General features: G+C 41.6%; 1 protein-coding gene across 8 annotated transcripts in view; it reads left to right on the top strand.

Annotated features, from left to right (window-relative positions):
* The window catches only part of TBL1XR1 (TBL1X/Y related 1), a 230,558-nt gene that overhangs the window by 206,209 nt on the left and 10,732 nt on the right, over nucleotides 1-13,617 (top strand). For all 8 annotated transcript variants that reach the window (XM_061637358.1, XM_061637357.1, XM_061637351.1 and 5 more), the window contains 7 exons: nucleotides 444-507; nucleotides 672-769; nucleotides 2,241-2,301; nucleotides 3,883-4,004; nucleotides 5,616-5,690; nucleotides 8,279-8,406; nucleotides 10,822-10,987. In XM_061637358.1, the coding sequence (XP_061493342.1) occupies nucleotides 444-507; nucleotides 672-769; nucleotides 2,241-2,301; nucleotides 3,883-4,004; nucleotides 5,616-5,690; nucleotides 8,279-8,406; nucleotides 10,822-10,987 (714 nt within the window). The remainder of the gene's footprint in view (nucleotides 1-443; nucleotides 508-671; nucleotides 770-2,240; nucleotides 2,302-3,882; nucleotides 4,005-5,615; nucleotides 5,691-8,278; nucleotides 8,407-10,821; nucleotides 10,988-13,617) is intronic.

The raw sequence follows: 13,617 nt of genomic DNA, 5'->3' as shown, positions 1-13,617 counted from the left end.
AATTGAGTACCTTCATGGAGGCTGGGCTAGATGGCATGCAATTGCATTATTCATAGGACAGTCTGAAGTGTAGTAAGCAAGTCCCTCTAAGTTCAGTGGAGCTTACTCACTACTAGGGTGTGCATAATCTTGCATTCTCAGTTTATATTCATATAAGAGAACATGCTCTGTGAAGGAGTTTGCTCCCTGGGATGTGGTTCTATGGAATTCAGATTGTAACATGTTAAATACAATATGTAAGAAATAAAAGAAGTAATCAAAATAGAATTAAGAATATGCAGCATGTAGTACAGCTCGCTACAATTGCTACAACAGGCAGAAAAATCATTAAGTGATCTGTGAAGACCATCAGCAATTTTCAAGTGTTCTGCGAGGGGAAAAAGTTTGGGAACCCCTGGTCCTCGGGCATAAGTAGCATAATGACCTTAACTCTTGTCCCTCAGAGCGAAGGTACACTACTAGCAACGGGGTCATACGACGGATTCGCAAGGATATGGACGAAAGATGGTGAGAGCACACACCTTTTCAGTACTCTCCTTTTTTCATACATAGCGTAATATACAGTACTTTAATTTTTTTTTAATTTTATGCATATTGTTTTCAGTTATGCAGTTTGTTTGTTATTCCCCCCCCCCCCTTTTAAAATAGTAATAAATGCTTTCGTTGTTTAGGTAATCTCGCCAGCACGTTAGGGCAACATAAAGGTCCCATATTTGCATTAAAATGGAACAAGAAAGGCAACTTCATTTTAAGCGCAGGCGTGGATAAGGTGAGAAGGCATCTGGTTTATTTAAAATGTATCGTTGCAAGGTTAAATTATGAGGTATCAAACAGTTGCAGATTTTTGCTAGCAGCAAAAAGACAGTAAAGCCATGAGAGAGTCTGTCTGAGTTCAGAAATAACAGTCTCTGACAGTGACTTGATCAGGTACTTAATATAGCAGGTGATTTGTATGCAGTACAGACAACAGATGTGATTCCTTCTACGAGTGGAAATCACACTACGCTCCTGTATTAGGGTGGAAAAACTGTCAAACTCGGAAGAGCATGTGAACATTGTCATGACTGGAGCAGCAACAGACAAGAGCAGAAAAACGTATGGACAGATATATGGACAAGTGAAAATTTTGTGTTTACGTAGGATGTCCTCTTGGATTTCTCCTTACTCCCTTAAGGGCTATTTCTTGCATTGCACAGCAGGAATGTCAACTTTGCTATACAGCGTGCACTCAGCAGGGAAATGCCATTGGTCTCCTCTCCCTGACCAAGAGTACGCGTAAGATGCTCATGGTAGCAAATGTGCAAGATGTCACATTCATGCAGTTTTAAATGAATACTTAAATGATTAAACATTTAGTTGATTTATTGGTTTGATGAATCACTTAAAAACCCTTTGACCAGTTAAAAAGGTGGTCTCAGTTAACTGGGTAGTAGATGATGATGATGATGATGATGATGATTTATCAACAATAACAAAAATAATTTTAAATACAAGAAATTGCAAAAGCCATGTCCCCACATCCTGGGAAATCCATTCAGACATAACTTTGCAAACTATACGTGCCCATGGGGTTGCTTTGACAAGGCTAGTCTCTGCTTTATTTTTCTCTGTGTTGAGAAGAAGGGTTGGGAAGCAAGCACACAAATCTAAAACTTGTTGCTTCCAATTTCTTGGAAACTGAAAGAGAAGTCATGGCCAGGAGTCGCCATGTTTGCAGGAGCTCCTAATCCTGTAGACATGGAGGCTTTCTGGTAATGATATGTCACAGCAAAGGCAAACATGTTTTGTACCTTGTACAAGGGAAAGGAGTTTGTGTATAATTTGACGTGGATAAGCAGCTGGTGAAGAAAGGATTGAATACTGCTTCAACTCACTGCTGAAGCTACTTTGGGGGTGAAGGAGAGATATCCATCGGTGTGAGTTACGCGCATTTAGAATAATGTGTTTGGCATGAAGTGGTAACTGAAGGGAGACATTGCAATCTGCAGATAAATATCTCTCCTCAAATATGGGCTAATTAGGGGAGTATGAAGCAATAAGATGGATATTAGGAACTGCCTTCCAATAATACAAACATGTAAACCTGTACCTTACTGGTAGATAAACATTTGCTAGGGACACTATTCAGGACTGTATGTTTTGTAGGTTCACTATTTAAATATGTTGGTCTAGCAAATTTTAGCAATGAGTGAGATCTTTAAAGCAATTTTACGGTCTTTTGTTCTTTTTATTTTATTCAGACCACAATTATTTGGGATGCACATACTGGAGAAGCCAAACAGCAGTTTCCTTTCCATTCTGGTATGTATTCAAAGAACCAATTCCCTTCGAAAAACAGGGGAAGGGACAATTAACAATGGAAGGCAATGCTTTTAAGGCTCACTTAATCGTAATTAAAACCAGGATTATTCTGTTTTTTAAAACAGGACTGTGCCCAAAATACCTTTGCTACACAATGAGAAGAAGATATATTCACTGCACCATCCCTTGTGCCTTTTATTTCAGTTGGTTCAGCTTTTAAAAAGTTGCAGACTGAAAAACCTAGTTAAATCCTGAATCACTGCCATGTTAATTCAGAGCCCTTCCTCCCTTGGCCCACTTATCTTCCAGCTGGAGCCGGCCAGGGTATCTTTGTCTTTCTCCTCACTTGGTTAAATCTCCAGTTTGCATTGCTTTTAGCAGCCTGTTGTAGTAGATGGCACATCTTGTCTTGACCTCTCGTCTAATGATACCATTTGAGAGTAATTATATGAAGTTTCTTCCTTCCTTTCTCCCCCTTAAAATGTCATCAGTCTTGAGCAGTAGGTTAGGCTGGGCAATATCTCCTCAAATGTTTCCACTGAGCTTTATGGCTGAGCAGTTGTTTGAACCTGGATTGCCCATTTGCACACTGAGGATGGTTCCAAATTCCACCTCAGGTGGCACTTTGGGTGAACCCCAGAGGTTGGCTAGGGTGGAAGCCTTACAGGAATAGAGCCAGGCCTTCTCCACAATGTGACAAGTTCTGTGGCCCACTCTAGAAGTAGCCAGAGGCCTCTAGCACTGTAAGAGTTCACTGTTGCCACTGCCCCCGTGTTCCACCAAGGGTCTTGCACAGGAGAAACCAGGGGCTAGCATAGCCCAGGGAACCGGGCCAAGTTCAAGGTTCTGGTTTTGGTGTACAAAGCCCTATGCAGCTTAGGACCAGGATACCTGAAAGACCATCTTACCCCTTATACGATCACTGTGCTGTGCAGGTAAGGGCCTTCTGCAGATATCATCTTATCAGGAGGTCCGTTCCATCTTTAGTGTGGTAGCACCTACCCTTTGGAATTCCCTCCCCTTAAATATTAGGCAGGTGCCGTCTCTGCATCTTTTCGGTGCCTACTGAAGACCTTCCTCTTTCAACAAGCCTTTTACGCAGAGACCTTATCCCAGTCTGTGTCTATCTTGGAATCACTTTTTAAGATGTTTTTAAAAGATGTTTTAAAGATGTTTTGTTTTAATAAGTTTTTAAAGGTGTTTTAATATATTTTAAAATCTGTTTTTAAGATGTTTTAGAGTGTTTTTGTTAGCTGCCCTGGGCTCCTTCTGGGAGGAATGGTGGGGCATAAATTTAAATAATAATAATAACAACAATCTCTTCTATACTACCCTCACATGCTCCAAGGCTTGCAACGTGGCAAGAGGGGCTATGAAGACACAAAGCCATTAATCCTTCAAAGGATTGCAGGCATGTGCAAAAATGTCTCTTTGCAGCTGTTCAGAGTATACTGCCTCCAATCCACTCTGGATTTTACTTTCCACTCTCCTGGCCAGTCACTTCCTTGATGCCATTTGCTCATAAACACAGGGAGGAAGAGAATTTTCTTCGTAATTCTTTTTTCTTCTTTTCATCAACAGCACCAGCGTTAGATGTTGACTGGCAGAGCAACAACACCTTTGCCTCCTGTAGCACAGATATGTGTATTCATGTCTGTAAACTAGGCCAAGATAAGCCCATCAAAACCTTCCAGGGCCACACAGTAAGTATAATCTTTTCCCCAGCCCCAAGCTGTGTTCCACTTATCCAGTGTCAGCTGCACATAATGGAGCAGAGTGAAGAGGCATGATCCTTCCACTGGAGATCAGGGCTTTCTGCACTGCTGTGTAACCCCAGCGCAGCACCATACATTAAACCTAGGAAGGACTTTAAGTCTCAAGCCACAATTCCCATGTGATCGCCAAGTTTCAAGTGAGATCATAAGAAAGAGACTTGGGTTTTTTTGGAAGTTATGCATACCTAACAGTCCTGGCACCAGACAAAAACACTCCTCTTCACACAGGCCTTTGGACCTTAATTTTCTGCTTGTCTTTTAGTGGGGTGGGGTTGAGATGGATCTGCTCTGTTATATATACTATCAGTGAGCATTTTAGGCTGTTTTTACACTTGTTTTTAATATCTGTTTTGGTAAGTTTGAATATTAGGCAGGTGCCATCTCTGCTATCTTTTCGGCACCTTTTGAAGACTTTCCTCTTTCAACAAGCCTTTTAAGTTGTGACCTATCCCAGTCTGCATCTGTGTCAGAATTGTTTAATATGTTTTTTTAATAATGTTTTTAACCCTTTTCTAAGGTTTTTTTTTATTGTTTTTAATGGTGTTTTGTATGAATGTATTTTAAGATCTGTTTTTATGAAGTTTTAAAGTTTTTTGGTGCTTTGTTTGCCACCCTGGGCTCCTGCTGGGAGGAAGGCCGGGATACAAATTAAATAAATAAATAAGTTGCTTTGAGTTCCCCTTTCTGGGGGGAGGGGAAGGCAACTAATAAATGTAATAAATAATAACAGCATAAGTTAGAGTAATAATAATTTTTTTGTGCTAGACGAAGGTCATAACAAATACATTAAAATATAGAAAATATGCAAGTGTTCAGAAAGTAATATTTCAAACATTACAGAGTAATGCAAGTAAATTGCCGTAGGCAAATTCAGCTTCAACTTCATACAGCATAAGTTATTAGATCCTAATATGAGATCAGCCAGTTGTTGGGGGAGGCAGAAGCTGTGTGCACCATATAAGCTGTTGTGTTGACTGCCATCTATGCATCCTTGTTACACAAAACATGGTGCTATTAAGGCATTGTTCGTTCCTAGAGATTGTGTTGGGACCAGAGCTTGGAAAAGTTACTTTTTTGAACTACAACTCCCATCAGCCCAATCCAGTGGCCATGCTGGCTGGGGCTAATGGGAGTTGTAGTCAAAAAAGTAACTTTTCCAAGCTCTGGTTGGGACACATGAGAAAATGGGCCCTTGGAGTCCACTGTTAAGCACATTTACTCCAAATTACATTCTACTAAATGGAATGGGACTTAATTTTTTTAGTATGTGTTCTTAAAATCTGTAGTGATGTTGGGTCCTTACCCTGCAATTGTATGCCCAGTAAGGATGCAATAGTCAAACCCAATGGAGCCTGCTGTGTCCATCCCGTCTCTGAATAATTTCAAGCCTGGCATGCTCCATCATATTTCAACAATGTCTCCCTTTGCTTAATTTGCTTGCCATGTTGTTACAGAGTTGGGAGAGCCTGCCTTCTAATTCGCTGTTCTCCACATAGAGAAAATGGAGACATCAACTTCACTCTTGCTCTTCCATTTCAGAATGAAGTTAACGCAATCAAATGGGACCCCACTGGTAATCTTCTGGCATCTTGTTCTGATGACATGACTTTAAAGGTAAATTACAATGCTTGGTAGTCTCAGTCTGTAATAAACATTTTATGCTGCACTTTCCCAGTCACATTCTTAGGTGGTGTAAATCGCTATGGCCACATCCACACTTTTTCCACTTTAAACAGTCATGGCTTCCCCCACAGAATCCTGGGATGTGTAGTTTGTTAAAGATGCTGAGAGTTATGAATCCTATTCGCCTCACAGAGCTACAATTGTCAGAATGTTTTAATAGTTAGTCCCTCTTCCTAGAGAACTCTGGGAATTATCTGTGGGGGGGAATAGTGGTTTCCTAACAGCTCTCAGCACCCTTCACAAACTACACTTCTCAGGATTCTTTGGGGAAGCCATGACTGTTTAAAGCAGAATAATAGTAGAATAAATGGATGATGTGAATGTGGTGTATGTTTCCAAGACAGCTTTGGCATTCTTTGATTGGTGACATTTTTATGGCAAAATAGGACTTAGTGTTCTTTAATGCCACAAGAAACGTCTTGCTGGACCAGCCCAGGATCCCGTCAAGTCAGTCTCCAATAGTGGCCATTGGATAATGGATGATTCTTGGCCAGTTGAGAAGCCTGTCCTCTGAGTTTGCTTCTGAAGCCATCTATGCTAGTGACAATCCCAGCAAGCTGAGCCCTCGTTATGTTGTTCCATGTCTTGATTTAGTGTTGCATGAAAACAGGCTTTCTTTTCTTTGTTGCTACCCCTATGGCCAGTCATTTCAATTGACTTGCTTCACCTTGCTGAGTTTATAAAACACTTGGAAATGGGAATCAAACCATGCCAAGCCCTTATGTGACTTGGTTTTGTTGTGGTAACATGTTTTCCTACTGTGTAGCCCCTAGTTACTGCCCCCAGTGAGCTGTTACTCTGTCAGATGCAGAAAAGGGATTGTCGCTGCTCAGAAGGCTCAGGGTCTGCGACAAGAGGAACAGAGGAACTTGGCATTTATGCCGTGTCAGACCATGGGTCATAAAAACATAAGAAGAGCCTGCTGGATCAGGCCACTGGCCCATCTAGTCCAGCATCCTGTTCTCGCAGTAGCTACCCAGATACCCATGGGAAGCCTGCAAGCAGGACCTCAGCTCTCCCCCTCCTGCAGCTTCCAGAAACTGGTATTCGGAAGCATACTGCCTCCGACTGTGGTGTCAGAGCATAGCCATTGATAGCCTTATGCTCCGTGAATTTGTTTCATCCTCTTTTAAAGCCATTCAAGTTGGTATCTATCATTGCCTCTTGCAGGAGCGAATTCCATAGTTTAACTGTGTGCTGTGTGAAGAAGTACTTTGTATGTCTGTCCTGAATCTTCCAACACTCAGCTTCATTGGTTGTTGTTTTTCTTCCATTTAGCTCAGTATTTGTCCACAGTCCAAGGCATAGCCAATATGGTACCCTCCAGATGTTGTTGGACTTCATCAGCAAGAGGAAGGAGGAGGGGGAACCCCAAGATGCCGAAAAAAGAAATTCTTGAGTAGGAAATCCAATTAGATTTATTAAAAAGGAAGAAGCCCAACGCGTTTCAGCCACTCAAGACTTGGCCTTCGTCAGGGGATAATGAATCTAAAATGTCTATCTTGAACTGTTTTATATGCAGAATGTACATAGGAAATTAACCTATTGCACAGAATCGGTGTAGAGATTACATGCACATTCTGCATATAAAACAGTTCAAGATAGACATTTTAGATTTGTTATCCCCTGACGAAGGCCAAGTCTTGAGTGGCTGAAACGCGTTGGGCTTCTTCCTTTTTAATAAATCTAATTGGATTTCCTACTCAAGAATTTCTTTTTTCGGCATCTTGGGGTTTCCTCTCCTCCTTCCTCCTGCTGCTTTTGGATGCCATCCACCCCATTGTTGACTTTATCAGCCCCAGCTAGCGTAGTCAAGGATGATCGGAGCTGTAGTCCAGCATCTAGAGGGCACCACATTGGCTATTCCAATGGCAGGCAGCAGCTCTCCAGGCTTTCGGAGAGGGACACCCTGCAGTATTGTTACCGCGCACTGGATTTTTTTTTTAATCTTCATCATACAAAAGCACATTCTCATCCCATTTGCACAAGCAGCGTAGCAACCCCTTCAAATACAAACATCTGGAGTTTGCTGCAGGTGGGAAGCCATCTACAGGGAGCACCTTTCTGCATCTTTGGCAGTTTCTTCCACTCCTACATGACAAGGCTTCTTCAGTATTTTATGCTGTGGAAATCTTCTGCATGCAGATCGTCTTCATATGGCTGAGCATCTGCAGCTCCTGTGCTAAGTTTACATGTGAATTGGGCTGAAACTTCTGGAGCAAAGTACCTTAACTTTTCTTCTCCTGTGTGTTCTCTTTTCCTGGTAACTAATGTTGACCTACTGGAAGCCCCTCCTTTTAAGTATATATATGGATGTGTATCTCTTTCATTCCTAGTACTGTCATCTACATCTAAGGCTTGAAATTTGAGTTTATTTGAAAAAGAAAAACTGCTGTTTTTGCTTGGTGGAAGCAAGAGAATTGCAATATTTGAAGGGAAACCCTTTGCATAAAAGTCAGTAGGTATCATTGTGTTTTTCAACAGTTTACCTTTTCTTTTCTGTTTTTGACCTCTTCTAGATTTGGAGTATGAAACAAGATAGTTGTGTCCACGATTTACAAGCACACAACAAAGAAATTTATACTATCAAATGGAGTCCTACAGGGCCAGGAACAAACAACCCAAACGCCAATCTTATGTTAGCAAGGTAATATTGACAGCAGGTCTCCAAACTTCATTCTCAACATGTGAAGGGTTAAACTGAGGATGGGGCAGGGGCATGGCACATGTAGGTCTCACTCCTAATGTGCCCTGGCATGCAGACTGCTCTTTATATTTATGTGCAGTCAGCCAGGGGTCCCACTCACAGGAAGGTTTCTAAGCTCATTCAGTTGAACACTTTTTAAAAACCTTCTGATCTTCCTGCTAACTGCACAAAGATCTGAAGAACCACCTGGAAAATTATGGTGGGACTTGAGTTGCATCCCGCCTCATCCCCTTTTCATGTTCTGAGAAGCCATGCTCAGTGCTCTTCTTTAGAGGATGAACTCTGCAGGCTACAAGCTCATACTGTTTTGAAGGTCACACCCCCACCGTACAATTAAAGCACATGGCTTCCCCCAAAGAATCCTGACAACTGTAGTTTATCGCTCACAGAGCTACAGTTCCCAGCATCCTTAACAAACTACAGTTCCCAGCATTCTTTGGGGAAAGCCATGCGCTTTAAATGTGTGGTGTGAATGTGACCAAATGCAGGAGTGCCCCAGGGCGAGATATCCTATATCTTTTCTCAGAATACTGCTGGTGTACTTCCAGGTGTATATGCTACAGTAGCCACAGCCTACATAAGTACCAACTGGCCCAAAGAAATCCAGATGTATAGATTTAATTGTAGTAAAACTGAGTTCTCTATAACAATAGTAATATAGCTGTGTTCTATAGACAATTACATGCCACAGCACATAATTACACATGCTGGTTGCTGCTAAGAAACTCAACTGTCTTTTGCTGTTGATGTTGATAATAATGAAAATTTTAATGTTTATACATAATATTGATTAATAATAGTAATAGTTTCTAGCCCTGAAGTTTGAAATGTTAATTACCTGTCCTTCACCCAAAGATCCCAAGGCAGGTTACAACAGCTTTAAAATGCAACATTGAAATAATGTAAACACAACCTAAAATTACTCAAGAGTGCCTGGTAAAGTGTCAGAACCAAAGCAAGGGGAAACCAGGTTTTCCAGGGTTTTCTTGCTTAGCAAAAAGCAACAACTATGCCACTTGGTTTTGATGTCTCCAGTGTGGGACTGTGGTTAGAGTATCAGACTAGGACCTGGGAGACCAAGGTTCAATTCCCTGTTCTGCCATGAAGCTCACTGGGTGGCCTTGGGCCAGTCACTGTCTTTCAGCCTAACCTACCTAACAGGGTGGTTGTGAGGATAAAATTGGGAGGAGGAGAGACCATGTTTGTATGCTACCTTGAGCACCTAGGAGGCAAGGTGGTATATAAATGTACTAATAAAATAAATAGGTGCATGGACGCATGCACTCCCTCCCCCAAATAGTAATCTCAAAATGAAGCTTTGAACATATGAGAGGACCTTATATGGCACCAGTCCATTGGTCCATTTAACACAGTACAATAGATAGTGCCTCTCTCAAGGTCTCAGCCAGGACCCTTTCCCTGTTCTGCTCGCTGAGCTCCATTTAAAGCCAACAGCAACTAAGGATTAAGGAGTTCTGTCTCCCATAGAAACCATTTGGCCTAGAACTGCCTACTCTTGATTTGCTACCTGAGACCTCTTTAACCAGGAGCCTGGACATTGGAACTGAGACCTTACACGTGCAAAATATGTGGCTTTACACTGAGCCATTTCTTTATTTATTAAATTTATATCCCCCCCCCCCCCGAAGAAGCCCAGGGCGGCAAACATAACAAAACAACTTACCAGCAATGAAAAGGAAAGCATTCTCAAAACAGTTTAAAATATTCTAAAACCCATTTACACTTTATGAACATTCTTCCATCCAGTAATCTCCAGGAGGCCAGGAACAGTCCCCTTCAGCCATCAAATGCCTGCATAAACATGAATGTTTTCAACTTCCTCTTGAAAGTCACTAGCGATGGAGACAGATGCATTGAGGAGGGCATTCCACAAATGAGGAGCCACCACTGGCAATGCCGTGTCACTTTCCCAGGACAGTATCCAACAAAACAGTTCCTAGGAGCATCGGGAGTTTTAACTACACAGTAGAACTTCCCTGCCCTCTCATCTTCCTCTGCAACTACCTAAATCTGCTGCAGGGTGCACATGACAAGAAGAGAGGGAACTGTTTAGTTGGATGCCACCCCTAGAGTCAGAGGGTTTTTTGTATTTTTAAAAAAATAAATGGCATAGACTTTGCACAGCCCTGATTATGAAAGGTCCGCACTTTTAAAGCAAGTTTGCTGCAGCACTCCTTGATTTTATTTTAGTTTTATTTTCCTCGTTCTTTTGTTCTTCTTCCTCCACTCTTAATCAGTACATTTTGTTTTATAAATCACTATTGCTATAGGCCTATTAAAATGTCAACATTAAATTGATAATAATTGCTTTCCTGTTCTTTTCCTTCTTGGTAGTGCATCCTTTGATTCTACAGTTCGGTTATGGGATGTAGATAGAGGGATCTGCATCCACACTTTGACGAAACATCAAGAACCTGTGTACAGTGTAGCTTTCAGTCCTGATGGCAGGTACCTGGCCAGTGGCTCATTCGACAAATGTGTACACATCTGGAATACGCAGGTATGCCTACTTGGGTGATGGTGCTTTTTAATTGTTTGTTATGTAAGAACATAACACTAGCCTGCTGGATCAGGCCAGTGGCCCATCTATAGTTCAGCGTCCTGTTATCACAGTGCCCAACCCTCACCCGATGCCTGTGAGAAGCCTGCAGGCAGGACCTGAGTGCAACAGCACTTCTCTCCTGCAGTTTTCAGCAACTGGCATTCAGAACCATACTGTCCCTGGCAGCGCAGGGAGAACATAGCCATCAGGGTTAATTATGCTAGAAGTTTCTGATAGAGCCAGTGTGGTGTAGTGGTTAAGGTGTTGGACTACGACCTGGGAGACCAGGGTTCGAATCCCCATATAGCCATGAAGCTCACTGGGTGACCTTGGGCCAGTCACTGCCTCTCAGCCTCATGAAATCCCTATTCGTAGGGTCGCCATAAGTCAGAATCGACTTGAAGGCAGTACACAAAGTGATGATTATGATGATGCCTTTCAAGATGTTTGGGTCTTTCTTTCCTTCTATAATGGGAAGTCCTGGTGATAGGCAACATGGTTCTTCATTGCCCTCAAGCCCTTCTTTTGCCAGCAGGCCTGACCATTCATACAAAATCACTCTTGCATGCCATGGGACCTTGTGTGTTTCATTTCCTTTCTCCCACCATCTCCTCTTCTTTGTACCGAAGGTCTTCCCAACATTTGGGATTGAAATAGAGAGAGAGAGAGAATTGCCAAGTGCAGGGTTCCTTTTGAAATGTAGGAAGTAGCTGCGAGTTCTGCCTCGCTTCTAAGAGTGTCTGAACAAACAGGGTCATCTAAGGAAATCATCTAAGGGGTCATCAAAAGCAACAGTTGCCTGTTCTGCAAACTATGTTTTTAAGATATTTATTTATTTATGGCACTTATCTACCACTTAATTGTTAGCATTTCTAAGCAGTGTACATAAAAACAAACCATACTGAGAAAAACAATAAAAATTAATCATAAAACCAAACATAAGTTCATCATAACACTGAACATGATACATCTAAGGCACAAAATGGCTTTTTACAGTAACCAGATGGGTTCATAAAACGGTATCCTAAATATCCATTAGATCTTGGTCACAAATATAGCCTCAGGTTACTAATTCCCATGTAACTTTATTCATGTTACTGCTTTTAAAAGTCTCCATCAATTCAATGGTATGCCAGAAGTGACCCTGTAAAAGGAGTTTTTTGAGGAATCAGAAAGAATTGCATTCTGCATATCTTCTTTTTGTCCCCTGGGACTATGCTGGAGATCACCATCTACTGGCTGGATTTGTTTGTTTGTTTATATCCAGCCCTTCCTCCCAGCAGGAGTCCAGGGCAGCCTTATAATGAGTGGCGTCTCTTGAAGACATTTTAGAAATTCAAGTAAAGCAGAAACGTGGTTTGCTACGAGAGAGCATGTAGCTCAGTTTTAGCTCATCTGGACTGCTTTCCAATTTGGTTCTGGGGCCAAGTTCAGAGCAGTAAACAGGCTGGGCTCTGCATAGCTTGGAGAGTACGTTCCATTTGTTTTTCTCCTTCCTTGTGATCAGCAGTGGTGGCTTTGGTTTCTATCTCTCAATTTACTTAAGTAATATCAAGTAGGACATACAAAAGGGCCTGCTCTGTGGTGGCTCCTATTATCTGGTACTTCATGCACAGATACGTCTTCCTGACAACCTGCATGCATAATGTTGGCCAGAAACTGAATGCATTTTATATCAAAATCCTCTTGCCCCCAGGCCTAAAAGCATGGAATGGCCTGGTTCACATGTTTTATTTATTTATTTATTTATTAAATTTATTAGTCGCCCATCTGGCTGGCTGTCCATCCACTCTGGGCGACGTACAAAATAAAAACATACAAATACATTAAAACATTAAAAATCTCAACAATAATAATAAAAACCTAACCCACCCAAGTGAAACTAAACCAGGGATGGGAAACCTTTAGCCCTCCAGATGTTGCTGGAATACAATTCCCACTAATCCTGACCGTTGGCCAGGCTGGCTGGGGCTGATAGGAGTTGGAGCCCAATGACATCTCGAGGACCAAAGGTTCCCCACCACTTCACCAAACTGTGGTTTAGCACTACATGGATAAGCCCAAGCAAAATCTTGGACTCGTGCACTTCCTGTTTCCCTCTTCTCCAAGCAGGAGGCAAAGAGGAAGCACATGAACCCAAGGCTTCACTTGGGCTTGTGGATGCCCATCCGTGTGGTGCTAAAGTTTAAACTGTAAGCATGGGTTAGCATTACATGCAAAAGCAGCCATGACTATTACTCCCTGAGCCTTGATTATATTGCTTCCTAGTCCTTTTTAGGCAATTATTTATTTATTTATTTATTTATTATATATATATATATATATATATATATATATATATATATATATATATATATATATATATATATATATATATACCGCCCGACTAGCAATAGCTCTCTGGGCGGTGAACATAAAATAGCATAAAAATACAATGAATAACAAAATAATACTAAAATACAATCATCAATCCAATACAATAAACATTTTAAAAAGTAAATCAGTGTAACTTAAAATGCTTCAGAGAATAGGAAGGTTTTGACCTGGCGCCAGAAGGAGAGCAGAGTCGGCGCCAGGCATACTTCCTC

This window comes from Rhineura floridana, chromosome 7 (genome assembly GCF_030035675.1).
Source record: "Rhineura floridana isolate rRhiFlo1 chromosome 7, rRhiFlo1.hap2, whole genome shotgun sequence".
NCBI classification, from domain to species: Eukaryota; Metazoa; Chordata; class Lepidosauria; order Squamata; family Rhineuridae; genus Rhineura; species Rhineura floridana.
This window is presented reverse-complemented; position numbering and strand designations above follow the sequence as displayed.